Source organism: Colias croceus, chromosome 26, assembly GCF_905220415.1.
Source record: "Colias croceus chromosome 26, ilColCroc2.1".
Lineage (NCBI taxonomy): Eukaryota > Metazoa > Arthropoda > Insecta > Lepidoptera > Pieridae > Colias > Colias croceus.
The window spans coordinates 1,016,050-1,032,213 of NC_059562.1; the positions used below are offsets into that span (position 1 = coordinate 1,016,050).

A 16,164-nucleotide genomic window follows, 5' to 3' on the forward strand; every position below is an offset into this window, starting at 1 on the left:
AGCAGCTTGCAGGTGTCGCGCGCCTGCATGACGCGCGGGCGCAGCTGGAACGTGAAGGGGTCGGCTCTCCCACCCCCACCCCCACTCCCCCACTCACCACTTGACGCTGGGCGGCGGCTTGCCGCTCAGACAGCAGAGCAGCTTGCAGGTGTCGCGCGCCTGCATGACGCGCGGGCGCAGCTGGAACGTGAAGGCCGGCGCAGTCTCGCTGCTCTCCTGCCAGAACGTGTACGGGATCGGGTCCCGGCGCCGCGGGGCCTCCTCCACGTGCTGCCGTTGGACCTTCGGGACCGCTACAGGGGACAAGGGGAAATAGGTTAGCTCCATTCGTGAGAAAACGAACGAAAACTGAAAGATCTATCCTTATAATCAGGCGAGATCACAGCTAAATTACTAAACAATCGTTAATGTAATGAAACTGGTGTCTATCCTGAAATGTATAAGAATAGTTCACAACCTGGTGTGTATCCCGTAATGTATAACAATAGTTGTCAAACTGCTATCTACCTCGTAATGTATAACAATACTTCTCAAACTGCTATCTACCCCGTAATGTATAACTACAGTGTGTCTACTCCGTAATGTATAACAATACTTCTCAAACTGCTATCTACCCCGTAATGTATAACTACAGTGTGTCTACTCCGTAATGTATAACTACAGTGTGTCTACTCCGTAATGTATAACAATACTTCTCAAACTGCTATCTACCCCGTAATGTATAACTACAGTGTGTCTACTCCGTAATGTATAACAATACTTCTCAAACTGCTACCTACCCCGTAATGTATAACTACAGTGTGTCTACTCCGTAATGTATAACAATGCTTCTCAAACTTCTATCTACCCCGTAATGTATAACAATACTTCTCAAACTGCTATCTACCCTGTAATACTTCTCAAACTGCTATCTACCCCGTAATGTATAACAATACTTCTCAAACTGCTATCTACCCCGTAATGTATAACTACAGTGTGTCTACTCCGTAATGTACAACAATACTTCTCAAACTGCTATCTACCCCGTAATGTATAACAATATTTCTCGAACTGTTATTTATCCCGTAATGTATAACAATACTTCTCAAACTGCTATCTACCCCGTAATGTATAACTACAGTGTGTCTACTCCGTAATGTATAACAATACTTCTCAAACTGCTATCTACCCCGTAATGTATAACAATACTTCTCGAACTGTTATTTATCCCGTAATGTATAACAATACTTCTCAAATTGCTATTAATTATTATATCCTACTAATATGATAAATGCGAAAGTTTGTGAGGATGTGTGTGTGTGTTTGTTACTCTTTCACGCAAATACTACTGAACCGATTACAATGAAATTTAGCACACATATAGAAGGTAACTTGGATTAACACATAGGATAGGTTTTATCCCGGAAATCCCACGGGAACGGTAACTATGCGGGTTTTTCGTTGAAAACGCGGGCGAAGCCGCGGGCGGAAAGCTAGTATCCCATAATGTATAATAACAGTTCTCACATAACAATCCTTCCTTTCCTTTCACAATGTTTAATTCACAAGTAAGAATACTTCCCAAGTTGCTTAACTATCTATCCTGTTACTTATAAAAATAGTTACGGAATTGCTAAACCCGGTTATATTTAAGGAAAGATACCAAGTAATCTTCTAATATTTTGTCCAATTACTGATTTTATAGTTTATTTTCTATACCATTAACACAAACAATATCTTTAAAATCTCAATACAAAGCAAAAAGTACTCACGTTGCACATTCAAGAAGACCACTTCCTCTCTGAAACCGTAGTGGTTCTCAGCGCGGATGATGTATTCACCGCGGTCCTCTAACTTGGCGCGGTTGATGATGAAGTAGTAGTCATCACCGGCGTATCTGTGGAGTTATTTTTATTTAAATATTGGATGCAGTAAGAAGATAAATTAGCAACTTTACAACAAAATTAACAACTTAGATACTTAATAGATCGCGCCGTTACAGTCGAGTGAATTATAAAAATTATATTGTTGGTGCTGGTCCTTCGAGCCGGATGTATTCGATCTTAAGTAGTAGACCTCTTCACTTAACTACCGACAGAATATCGTAGTTCGCAGTTGCTTTGCACATCAATGAAAAATTACCTTGTAATATCTTATATTTCAAGCCAGAAATAGCTGACCTAAAGGTCTAGAATCTACGACATGAACACTCAACTTTTCACGTTTATTTTGCGAGCAACTGAATTATTATTTTATACGATCTGGTCTTTCAAGCCGGATCTATACAATCTTAGTATCTTTCTTACTATGTAAATTTACAAACAGCACACCTATTCATATACTCAGCATTATCGCAACTCTTTTTTACAATGTGACCAAATGAATTATTACTATTATTTTGTAAGATTTGGTCCTTCGAGCCGGATCTATCACTTAAACAAAAATACGTGTGGCACCCGAGGACTGCCGCGGTAAAGCTATTGCATAGCATCGCATCGCTGTGCCGGTTGGAGTGGGGGGTGTTAGGTTTTTCGTTACGGAATTTTTACAAATCGGTCGCCGCGCTCAAAGTCTGAGATAAAAGCTATGCAATCTTAAAAACTGCTTCAAGATACCGTTTTTATGTGTATTATAGACGTTATATTATAGGTCTTGTCTTTTTTCTTTTTATTTAAATGTACTAACCTCTTCATATACTTAACAGACTGTCTCAACTCTCTGTTATTATGCGACCACGTGACTGTGGGCGCTGCACACGCAATGATGCGGCAGTACAGCTTCACCGACTGGCCCTCGTAGCAGAACGCAGATTGGGGCTTGATCACGAACCGCGGGGCCGCTTGGCGACGGTCTGCGGGTGGACAGATAGACAGATTATTGATGTGTCAGACAGGCGAGGCAGAAATATTGTAAGAATTTGTCGTGTTTTTCACGTTTGGGTGTTTTATATATTTAAAAAAGCGACCACTATAAATAATACAAAAGAATTCTGGATACATTTAGTTACACATTATTTATTAAAAACAGCATTTTGACTAATATATTTGGATCCTTATACCTTTTACAACCATACGATATTGAACTGTATAAAAAGATCAATATTATAAAATATAAAAAAGTCAATAATTTTCATCAATAAGTTTTATATTTCCTTATACTTTTAGTTTAGTCCTATTAGAAGTAAATATAAATAAATAACACGTACCGAATTGTCCGTCATAGATCTTCCATTTCTCAATGAGAAGTTTACGCAGCGAACTGTACTCGCTTATCCTGCCGATCGGCAGCACGAATGATGACCAGTTCTGAAAGTAAAATTAATATTAGTACATACATTAATTATTATTTGTTAATAAAAGTACCATTATATGAGCCCGTGTCCCAGCAGTTGAAACGTATATGGGCAGATGATGATGATGATGAATAAAAGTGGAGAATTGTGAATAATAACAAGCGGTAATAAATATTATGAAGATGTATCAATTTCATTAAAACAGACCTTTGTAAGTAACTATTCACAAAAAAAGCTGTTAGAGTAGAGATAAATTATTTTCCAATTTTATATCTAGGTAGGATAAAAAGGAAGCAGTAAATAAAAGGGAAAACATTTTACTACATATTCTCATACATAAAAGAGCATTTAAACTTGCCAAGAAGGCAAGAGAAAGAAAGATATTTAAAATATTAACGAAAGAACAAAAGAAAGGTTGAGCCTTTCTTGTTTTGAGAGTTTATAAACTGGGTAAATTAATGCCAACGGCTCATAAATAAATAATTTTGTATGTATACCTGGTATTTAGCCCGCAGTCTATCCCTGAGCGCCTCCAAGCGAGCCGCGGCGATGTTAGTGCGACCGGCAACGTCGCCCGCCAACCAGCGGTGCGCTAGGCACTCGTGCGCTGTCATACGTTTTCTGGAACAAAAATTTCAGGTAAGGTATTTTGAGAAAAAAAATATAAGGTAGGACGTTAGACGAATTTAGACAGGAGCTTCTACAGATCTTAATAAATACAGGGTAACTGGTAAGACGTCCGACGCATTTTGACAGGAGCTACTACTCATGAAACTGAACAACTTTTGTTCTACAACTTTGCTGAATTCGTAAAAAAAACTGGACTTTGTAAGGAAACTTCGCTAATCAGCTGACCGATTTCCATACAAGTCCAATTTTTTTTTACGAATTCAACAAAGTTGTAGAACAAAAGTTGTTCAGTTTCATAAGATGAAGCTCCTGTCAAAATGCGTCGGACGTCTTACCAGTTACCCTGTATTTATTAAGATCTGTAGAGGGGACGGGGGCAGCTTTTTGGAATTGGTGGAATGTTAAATATTGTCTTTGTGAGGTAGAACATTCTACTTTAAACAGTAGGTTGAATTTATATAAATACTGGGAACTGCGTTTAAATAACTGCTCTTCGAATGCAATATAAACTCTGCATGTCGCAGCGTTGCTAACAACATGTCAATTCAAATTCGTTGTTTACCATGAATTGGCTTATTAGTAGAAACTAACCATTCTTTAATATGTCAGATAAAAATTCCACCAAAATTTAGAAGGTTTTAAGTTTGGCATTAGACAGTTCAAATATACTGTTAACGCAGATCTTTTCAAAATAAAAGAAAGTGCCCAAAAATATACTCACTCCTTATTCTTAACCAGCAGACGTCTGATAAAGTCCTTTGCATCATCAGACACATGCTGGAAGGCCTCCTCATCGAACTCCCAGTCACAAGCCTTGACGTTCTTGAGGGTTTCTATGTCGTTGTTACCCGCGAATGGTGATAGCCCGGATAGTCTGGAATGGATGAAGAGAATTTGATGAAATTTGTTTATAACTGAAGTACAGATCTGTTCCTGATAGGAAGAAACGCGTATCTAACAAAAATTAAAAACAGAGAAATAAATATATTGGGCTTAATAAAAGTGTAAAATGCTGTGTTCGAATAAAACAGCCCATTTATAAATCAAATAAAAAAAAAAAATAATTGGTTTATGAATTTTAAATATGAGTGTTTTCAGTCAAGTAGCATTTGTTTTTTTTAATCCAATCAATTAAAACGAATGTACAGGTAAATTAGCTTGGAGAAATTTTTGCATATGTAGTGGTGTGTATATTACTCAGATCTTAGAGCGCGTTTCCACTATATCGTTCTGGCCTATACAAAAATGTTTCGATATCCTAACATTACTATTTAATTTTATACTTATTCCTAGCAACACTTTTGTTTTCAATAAAAACAACTTTTAATTTGAAAGAAAATGGTTTTGACTTTATAAAAAAAAATATATCATTCAATTTCACGTCCTTGAGCAAACGACAAGGCGACTACCGTGAAACAATAAAATATCGTGTCCATTATAATTTGTTTCATAATTAATATTTGACCATAATAATTACGAAACAAAACAAATAAATAAATCGTCACTTGATAGTGGAAAGTGGAAACACGCACAAAACCAGAATAAACCAGTTTACGCTGTCCGCAGGTGCCAAATGCAGTTGTTTGGTACCGTTAGAACATAAAGCACACATTTCATTCAAAAATTATAATTATTATGTACGTAGTTTAATTGATAAATGTATTTGTTGATTGTTGTTATTATTGTTATAATATTTGTTGAAGAGTTTAATTTGTGTGTAAGTGTTGTAACTTTATATTGTTAATTCAAAATGGCTCCAGTGTTAAAACATGGTCGAGGCAAGCCTTTGACTTCTCAAACTAAAGAATTAAACTTTAAATGTCGTTTCTTTTTCAGGTTAGTAAATTTTTCATTTAAGTAACATTGTCATTTTGTAAAATCATGTTCATTTTGTAAAAGTTATACGTATGTTAAATGTGCAAATATTAAATTAAAGTCTCATCTTTTTCAGAGGAGAAACACATATAGTTTAATTTAAAATCCCATATATATATATATAAAATAAAAACTAAAAATAAAATGTTGTTTTATTTTATTTGCTGACCATACACTACTACAAACGTAAAAATTTCTCCAAGCTAATTTACCTGTAACAAGTAACATTGCAAACAAGAATATATTAACTCATCTATTGAGTAACTTTAAAAATTAAGAATAAAAATGCAATACTCACAATACATAAGCGAGTACACCAACGGCCCACATGTCTGTGTAGAAGCCGACCGGTTCTCGTTCCACGATTTCTGGCGCAGCAAATTCGGCTGTGCCGGTGGATATCTTGACAACTTCGTTAGGATCAAGCTTGGTGGCTAGACCGAAGTCAATAATCTGTAAAATAAATAACAATAAGAATTAGTTTATTTTCTAATGTTAATACTGAGACATGTTATATTTAATCATCTTTTTATTTTAATAACAACCGTTGAATTTCATTGTGCTATAATTAAAATTTTACTGTAATTGTAGCACCTTGGAAAAATAAATATACAGTTATATTGACGGTCAACATCATCGACATTTATTTTCTAATGAATATAAATCTGCTCATATTTTCAAACACATAAGAATTTGCTATTAAACAGAAAACCTGACATTTGCATCTTTTATTATTCTGCTTTTACACAAGTTATATTGTGTATGCAATCCATACTAATTATAAATGCGAAAGTAACTCTGTCTGTCCTTCTGTTACTCAATCACGCCTAAACTACTGAACCAATTTTCATGAAATTTGGTATGGAGATATTTTGATACCCGAGAAAGGACATAGGCTACTTTTTATCCCGGAAAAATGACGCAATACCGGAAATCCCACGGGAACGGGAACTATGCGGGTTTTTCTTTGACTGCGCGGGCGAAGCCGCGGGCGGAAACCTAGTTAACAATAAATATAGATAAAAAGGAGTAGTATTAGAGACCTATGTCCAACAGAATGGATATAGGTTGAAAAGAGAAGAGTAGACAGAAAAGATAAACTCTTATCACCTTAACATCAGTGCCCATTCTCGTCTGGCACATCACATTCTCCGGCTTCAGGTCCAAATGTATGATGTTCTGTTCGTGCATGTGCTTGACTCCTTCACAAACTTGTCGCATGTAGTGAGCTGCTTCTGCTTCGCTCATGTTGTATCCTGGCTCTGTTATACGCTCGAATAACTCGCCTCCGGATAAGCTGAAAGTAGGATTAGTTATTTAGTAAGTAGTAGGATTGGTAATTTAGTTAAAAGTAGTAGTAAAGTAAGAAGTGTCCTATTTTGGTGGGTATTTGTTGAAGCAACAATTGGACAATGTTGCTAAAAATGGCGTAAAGTTTTCAACATGTGTTACGGACTTTGCAACATCCTGCCAAATGCCAGTAATTCCTGAAGATGTTAATTAATTGATAATTCAACTTTGTTGCTCAATAAATGTTCAATATGAATACGATAAGACATAAAAATCATAGGATATATTTCCTGGATTTTTTAAATGTCATTTAGCGCAATCACTGTCTATAATTAAATGCAGTGTTAAGGTACGTAAATTGTCAATTTTACAGCAATTGATTTTTAACTTTCGTTGACTAAAACTTTGCAACTCTACACCTATTATACCCATTATAAACCAGTAATACATGAAATACTTCACGGCATACTCACAACTCAAATATCAGCACCATCTCGTCATCATCCTCAAAGGCATCGTGCAAGTTGATCAGCTTCCTGTGATGAAGCTGGTTCATGATATCAATCTCCTTCTTGATAAGTTCCTTCTCCATGGCCCCAGTGACGGGTATGAACTTGGCAGCGAATATATTGCCCGTGGCCCGTTCGCGGCAACGGTGGACCACACCGAATGCGCCTGTGCCTACAACATTATGGAAACCTTAGGCAACTGGGGTGAAATGAGCCAATTTTTGGCTTGGAAAAGATTTGATACAATTTCCGGTATATATTCATTTATTTCATTATATTTATATTTTATGAAGTAATTTCTGATTAATCATTTTGGCATTGAAAAAGATTTATTAGCTGATCGTAGAGTGTACCTTATACCTATTTTTTTAAATAATCGTAAAATGTTAAAGATAGTATCTTTATTCAATTAATCGATATAAGAAAAGTAATATTAAGAAATAAAAAATAGACCTTCCGTAATTGAATCAAGTAGGAAAAAGGTTACTTTGGATTTTGCGCATATTTCTAAGTCGTTGTAGTAATCGGAAATCTTTTTTTGTTTTGCTTTGCTGGTCAAAATTTTTTTAAACTTAGGTTTAACCTTGATAACTATGTTTCCGAAATATTATGCTCATTTCTTTGATGTTACATCTAAAATAATCGTCTTCTACGTAACGATGGTGTATGTGAAAATATATTTATGGATAATTAATATTAATTCAAACCGCTAATATTTATTAACTTGTAAAGCTCAAACCGTGTGTTAAACTATGATATTTCTGTGAAAAATTATAAAGCTAAATATCATATAATTACTTCATAATAATACAATAAATAAATATATCATAAGTTTTCAAATATAATTCGAATAAAAAGCGTTGCATATATTTTTAAATTATATAATACGTAGATAATTTCATACTTTGTAAGAGTGTTTTAAAACCCTAATATAATATGTGCCAATAATATATAAAAATAATAAAAATATATCAATAATCATATAATGCGTGAAAGAGAGAGATGCACATAGAAAGAGATGCAACTACATCGATCTATTCACACACAGACCTCGAGCGTGTTTCCGTTTAGACGATCTCACGAAGTCACCTGCGAAATTCGACATTATGTACACTTGAAATAAGGTTTAAGTTCGTTCAACTACTCGTGTTAGTTAGTGTTACTAATTTATCTATTTCTCAAGCAACTTCGTGAGTTAAGATCTAGTTTATTTTCATGCTATTTTTTATTTAATATACTAGTTTAATTAGAACTACATAATATTATTTTTGTATTTGTATTTTTTCGGTTGTTGTATTAAATATCATTGTTATTTTAAATACAGTGAGCTAATTTTAAATTGTGCGTGGATTAACGTAAGTACAATTTATTTATATTGTTTATTTGATTTAGATAGTAAGGCATTGCTTTTAATTTTTCATATTAACATTTCAAATCCGTTATATTACGTCTACGTTGACTTAAGACACACACTTTTAATTTGCATGCAACAAAAATGATCTATTATAAGGACTTAAGAAATAATTTGAAATTTATAAAGTATGTATTCTTCAATGTAGCCTTGATTAAAAGGGGATAGAACATTTACATTTTACATTTACATGAAAATATTTCAATAACTCTAGGTACATATAACAATCAAAACGTACAAGGTTAAGCGAGCGAGATACACAGGCTCAACAAATCGTACATAAAACTAACTACTAACGAATAATTCTAATGAACTACTTTTCGGAGCGATATAGATGTCGTGGCCATATCGTAGATTTGCTCATTTCATGAAATGGCCATCCACGTTTGGCCAGATCGACGATCTGGCCAAATATGGCTGACTAAATCGTGAAACGTTGACGATTTAACGATCTGGCCAAACTAAATTGGCCATTTCATGAAATGAGCAAATCTACGATATGGCCACGACATAGACATATATATACTGCCTAATTTCAATTAAACTAACTACTACCAACTAAAATGAATTATACTACTTCTCAAAGCAAGATATACAGACATTACCACTAATCTAACTTAAAACTAACTACTAAGAAATAGCTTTACTAATATCATATAAAACTAACTACTCCCCAATACTTTTTACATACAACTAACTACCAACTAAAAACTAACTACCAACTAACTACCAACTAAAAACTCACAGACAGACAAACAGACTCACCAATCTCCTCCAATATATCGTATTTGTCGTACACCGAGCACGTGTTGATCTCCACGGGTTGCGGCACATACTTGCTGTATATATCGAATACATAACTATCGTAGTCCTTGATTGGCCCGTGGTCTGCGTTCGTGCGTATGCGTTTGCCTGTTTCGTCCACTGGAGGAAAAAAAAATAGTTCTTTGTTGTAGTGAGTTACATAATTGTGTTGTAGTGTAAAAAAAGAGCGTGTGTACCGAGGACACGTGTCAGAAGTGAAACTTCTTTGACAAGATTCTGTGGAGGAAGGAGGGGGGATCCTCGATCAGTCTACTCGACTGGCCGGCCGTGAAGGCCCCGATGGATGATGTCGGAAAGTTGTATATTATATGCTCTGTAGCGAAAACATTTCGCTTGCGCGATTCAGAGCGAGGTGTCGCTATAATTCAAAGATACCAATTAAGGTATTGCCATGACGCGACTTTGAAATTTTACCCTCATCGCATTTCAAGAAGTTTCACTTCAAAAGTGTTGCAAATTAATTTTTAATTGATATTCCATGATGGTAATTACTTAGTAAACTGTGTTGTTTGTTTTATGTAAATCATAGAGCTTTTTTAAAGTCATATAATTCAATTATATCAAACAGTAACGGTCTTACTGATAAAATGTTACCCATTCGCTATGCAATGGATTAGTTATTGCAATAATCTGTCTTGTTTTTATGATTGACGATGCATGTGAGCAAGAGCAGGACACAGCTATGGTAGTAAATGGTTGAAATGTATCCATTGTTTAACTTTTTATTAGTAAGGCCGTTAGTATTTGAAAAATTATGTGGTAAGAGTCATAATAAAATATGAGTAAGTAGTTTCAAAAATTTATACTGCTCAATTTTCTATAATAAAGTGAAATAAATATTACCATGACCCACTTCCAACTGTACTAAAACAGTTAATTTTGAATTACTAAAACTACCCTCTAAACTTGAAAAAAAAAAAAAAAGTTTAAGTAATTTTTTTTGTAACTATAGGGAGAAATTTCCCTCTTTTCTTCCCAACTTACCAGGATACTCCTTCTTCTTGAACTCCTTCTTGATAATCGCCTTGGTTTGCACCAGCGATGTTGGTTCGCTTGGATCCGACCTTCCATAAATGTTCTCAGCGTATACGCGGAACTCGTACTGTTTGCCTGACGCTAAGCCGGTGATGGCCATTGTTGTGAATCTGGGGATAAAGAAAAGTTAGAATTTATAGGTCTGAAGTGTAGAGAATTTGGTTTTATTGTAATTGTATTGGTGTGGTAGATTATAACTCGATGTTAGCAGTTTTTATTGGATGTCAATAGCTATAAGGACAACAGCAGTTGATTGAAACTTTTGCGAATTTTTTGGTGTTATATGGTATAGAAAGACTAATAATTCCGGGTCAGCTGTATTTAAGATTGCTAGCATGGCTGATCATTTGATAATGTATGATTTGTTTTATTGCTTTTTCCTCTCGGTAAGTTCTGATTGCTTTTCCGTCTGATTTGGTTTAAATTTTTTAAATAATTCTCCTTAACTCATAATATACTTTTTAATATGAACATTTTATTTTAATAATAAACAATCATGAATCATTTATTTTACTTGGTGTTCACCACCTAAGTTAATACCACTATTATATCGCGTAAACGAACACTACTCGCTATAAAAATCGCCTCGATTTAAAAAAAAAACTTTCTGAGAAGAGAACCTTTCCTTTCTGAAAAAGACATGACAGCATATTTTTAAAACAACACACATTCTCACCTGGTATTGCCCACCCTGATCCAGCTGGACATGGGATGTTCTCGTTTCTCCACCAAATAATTGGTGATATCGGATCCACCGTCCCACACAGGCGCGCGCCAGCTGAGCGCTAACGAGTCCACGCCCACGTTGTCCACTGCTGGGAACCGGGGTGGGTCGGGGCGGTCTGCAAATTTGGGAATAGATTTAATAATATAATAATAAAAATCTTTATAATAAATAACATACGGACATATCGCTACATGGTAAAAAACAAAGTGGCGGTCTGCCGTCTGTATGTCTGTAGGCTTAGATCTTTAAAATTACGCAAAAGATTATGACGGGGAAATAACGCGGTGAAAACTGAAGTTACAGATAAATAGCAACATAACAGTTTGCAACAGCCTCTTCAAATCAGAGTCAAATTATGAAACGCAAACGTTTTGGTTAGTACAAGTGATAACTGCGTTAAAAACAACCGACTTCAAACTTGCACTTGCAAAATTTACAAATACCTACAGACAAAAATGCTCATAAAATAAAAACTACTGGGCCTATCCGAATAAAATTTTTATGGGACCAATTCGACACCATCCCGCATCGAACAAAAAAAGAATCACGTAAATCGGTTCAGAAACCTCGGAGTAATCGGTGTACACACATAAAAAAAAAAAAAAAAATATACCGGCCGAATTGATAACCTCCTCCTTTTTTTTGAAGTCGGTTAAAAACCAGAAGGAAATTAATAACCACCGGTTCATAAAGCGGTTTCTGCAGATAAGAGCCGGCAATTTTTTGATTCCTTAATTTTTTAAGAATCGTGTGAATTTAACAACATTTTTCATTGAAAATAAACACAATTCTTATTTCTGAAACTACTTTACTTCCGTTAATATCGTGACAGATTTTTTTTTATTTCATCAGAAGTCGGATCTGTATCTGGACATTATGATTAAGAAAAATAATTTTATTTATTTATAAATACTAACCGCTAATCTCAATGTGAATAGTAGCGGAGTCCTGTCCGAGCTCGTTCTCAGCTGTAATGCGGTACGGGCCCGAGTCCACCTTGCTCGCGTCGCGGATCGTCAGGATCGCGTGACGTTCTGAAATAAAAATAATATAAAAATTAAATATTTATCTTGTAAGAAATATTTCTTACAAGAAGGAAGAATTACCGATGTTATGTACATAGTTAATTGTTCAGCGCCAATCTCTAATTGATTGGAAAAGTGGTGATTCTTTTGTATGTGTACATGAAAATCAAAATGTGTCTTCACTAATCGAATTGTAGATGGCGCTATGTATGTTGTTACAAGAACGTGGTTACACGGATTTAGATAAATTATTGCACATCCACATTTGATAGCATCTTTTATACAAATTTTTAAAAAAATCGAGCAAAGTACACTTTTTCATTCATTGAAAAATTAAAAGCATTGAAATGCATCTGAAATGCAATTGAAAGCACCAAACCATCAACAACCTAACAGAGATCATTCTAAGCAGAAATAAGGGTGTTTATCATGAAGCTTCATTTAGTTTGAAGTATTGGTTATTGACAAACACATTGCTCGCTACACATTATAGGTGGAAAAGCACCCTAGTGTCATGGAAAAAGGGTGATGGAAAGTCAGCATTAGGACTAGTCCTAAAACTGACTTTCCATCACCGATTTTTCTATTTATTCCACTTTTTCACGTATTTCCCTCACCTTTCCTCTCCACATGGTAGTGCAGGCCAGACTCGATCGTCTCTCCCTCTCGCACCCACGTGATCTTTGGCACCGGATGTCCGGTGAACGGTATCTTGATCACAACATTTTCGCCCTTATCGAAGTAAGCCGTGTCTCGGAAGCGTGGTGGTACGTTTAGTTTTGGTGCAGCTGTGAATTTGGGGATAAATTTAAGAAATCTTCTCTCTATATTATCTTTTTAATATAAAAAAGGTTTAATGGAGTTCAATATCGGCGAATAAAAAAAAAGTTGAAAAGCTATAAAAATTCATCGACTAGAAGTATTTTAAATTTCACACAAAAATAATAAATTTACAAAACTAAGTAAGCCTTTTTATATTTACGGAGCATGTTACATTCCCAGTATTGCTCTATTGTCTATCGCTTATTCTACCTCGATGATGCATGAACTTCATTTCTTTGTCGTTCCTATATTAAAAATCAAGTCCAAAAAATCTGTCCGTCCATCTTTCAACATACAAAATGACGTTCCATTTTAACAAAACTCAAACTCAAACATTTATTTATTCAATTAGACTTCTTTTAGAAGCACTTTCGAATTGTCATTATTCATTACATATTTTTAACATTTACCACCGATTCGGAAAGCAGTATCTACGGAGAAGAACCGGCAATAAACTGCATAGTTGCTCTTTTAAAATCAATGTCATAACATGAAGTCAAAAGACATCTGTCTGTCTGTCAGCATACTCACTCATAATAAGCAGTTCAGCCCTGGTGCTCTTGGCTCCAGCCTTGTTGACAGCCCTGCACTGGTACTCATCAGCGTCTTCACCATACACTTCGACCACGGTGAGGAAATGGTTGTCACCTTCACTCCAGATTCGGTGGCGAGGACCGTTCGTTATTTCGCGGGCACCTGGGTAAATCGTGTTAATATTAATTAATCCATATAATATTATAAATGCGAAAGTAACTCTGTCTGTCTGTTACTCAATCGCGCCTTAACTACTGAACTAATTTGCATGAAATTTGGTACAGAGGTATTTTGATACCCGAGAAAGGACATACCCCGGGACATAGGATAGGTTTTATCACGGAAATTCCACGGGAACGGAATCTATGCGGGTTTTTCTTTGACTGCGCGGGCAAAGCCACGGGCGGAAAGCTAGTTAGTAATAAATAGGATGGAATTGAGTAGAGATGAAGACGACAAAAAAATACACTATTCTCAGAGATTTAAGAAGTAGACATAATATGAAAATTAATGACGATGAAAACATAAAACGTAAAAAATGAAATAGAAAAGTATGAATTTAATAAATTTAGGTCTAAGCAATTTTGCGCTATTATTTAAGTTCAAATAAATAACTAAGTTTTATGTAACTAGTCAAAAAATATCTGAGCAATGTATAAAACATTCGTGAAAATTAATTTGCAAAGCCCATTGTATCACTCAATAAAAAACTCTGCCTACACACGTAGGCAGAGTTTTGCATCAGACAATTTTCTAATTTAGTGAGTCTAATTGTTTATATTTCAAATTTTTAAGCGCAATCACACCCCGGACACTCCATACAAAATTATCGTTTGGACAGTCACACTGTAGAGACTGCAAATGTGTGTGTTAACGCTTTAGGGTTGGCACATTTGTGACTAGCGTAATGAAATTCGCGTTTTTCTGATGAAATACAAACAGCACAATATCTAACCATTATCTACAAAAAACGATAATCACAAATCCAAAATAATAAAATTACTTTAAGTCAATTTGATTAATGTTGTCAATCTTCGTTGCGTATCGTCCTTACGGAAAAATGCAGACCATTTATAGCGTGATCGTGCGGGGTGAGGTAAGTGTTTAATTTTGGCGGGAGGCGGAGAGTGTCCGTTCTGTAGCGTTTAGCTACTATTATGTATTCTGTGGCGTAATTGTAGCTCTTTTTGCTGATTGTATGTCAGGATAGCAACTCTTTTTTTTTAAATTGTTACCAAATATAATAATAAATAAATAAACTCACCCTTATACCACGTGATAGTGGGTTTGGGCACACCGGTGATGGTGCACGTGAACTTGGCGTTGTGGTACTGGATGCAGTTCGCGTTCCTCAGCGGCTTCACTATCTCCGGCGGTATGGCCGCTGCAAATTATAATAATTATTATTGATAAATAGAGAGTTTAGGATCTGTGCATTGTTGTATTGAATTCGTGAATCATAATTTGGTACGAAAATTTATAATAACAAAATTTTTTAAATCAATTCTCATTGGCGCAAAGTATTTTAATTTATGTCTTTTTGAACATCTTCATATAATATAACTTTGATTGTGTTTATTATCTTTTGTTATGTGTGTGCAAGATACCCGGTCTTTCGGAAGCCTTACGTGGGGAAACAGAAGCAACACGTACAGACTTTTTAGAGAATTTCAACGTGTTGTGGGACATAGTATTAATACCTATCGTGTTTATAAATTTATAAAGAATAGAAAAAATTCGATCACGAGGCGGGACTCGAACCCGCATCCTTCGCGCCATTCCGGGGCGGATGCCTAACCAACTCAGCCACTCGTGACCCGCCTGAGCAATCGAATTTATTCTATCCTTTCAGTTTTATGTGTCTTAAGGGACACACCGCGCGCCATCTATTGAGATGATTTAACAACCATCTCAACCAATATGAAGCACTTTTCAGTGAATACAATATTGTAACGATGGAACACGACCTTTTATTGAATTTATATTTTTTGGTTTTTATGGCATTCAAATGCTTTATAAATATAAATTTATAAAGAATAGAAAAAATTGAGTGGCTGAGTTGGTTAGGCATCCGCCCCGGAATGGCGCGAAGGATGCGGGTTCGAGTCCCGCCTCGTGATCGAATTTTTTCTATTCTTTATAAATTTATATTTATAAAGCATTTGAATGCCATAAAAACCTATCGTGTTTTCCTAGTTTCTATATTCTTT

The 16,164-nt window shown here is 35.3% G+C and overlaps 1 protein-coding gene across 1 annotated transcript in view; it reads right to left on the reverse strand.

Moving 5' to 3' along the window:
- LOC123703439 (twitchin) overlaps positions 1-16,164 on the reverse strand; it is a 122,769-nt gene that overhangs the window by 7,421 nt on the left and 99,184 nt on the right. The window contains exons 116-131 of the mRNA XM_045651433.1: positions 15,219-15,338; positions 13,952-14,116; positions 13,216-13,386; positions 12,491-12,607; positions 11,523-11,688; positions 10,796-10,956; positions 9,752-9,910; positions 7,540-7,747; positions 6,887-7,073; positions 6,075-6,229; positions 4,623-4,775; positions 3,769-3,892; positions 3,185-3,284; positions 2,665-2,830; positions 1,752-1,876; positions 98-293 (exon numbers count right to left, since the gene is read on the reverse strand). Coding sequence (XP_045507389.1) covers positions 98-293; positions 1,752-1,876; positions 2,665-2,830; positions 3,185-3,284; positions 3,769-3,892; positions 4,623-4,775; positions 6,075-6,229; positions 6,887-7,073; positions 7,540-7,747; positions 9,752-9,910; positions 10,796-10,956; positions 11,523-11,688; positions 12,491-12,607; positions 13,216-13,386; positions 13,952-14,116; positions 15,219-15,338 — 2,473 coding nt within the window. The remainder of the gene's footprint in view (positions 1-97; positions 294-1,751; positions 1,877-2,664; positions 2,831-3,184; positions 3,285-3,768; positions 3,893-4,622; positions 4,776-6,074; positions 6,230-6,886; positions 7,074-7,539; positions 7,748-9,751; positions 9,911-10,795; positions 10,957-11,522; positions 11,689-12,490; positions 12,608-13,215; positions 13,387-13,951; positions 14,117-15,218; positions 15,339-16,164) is intronic.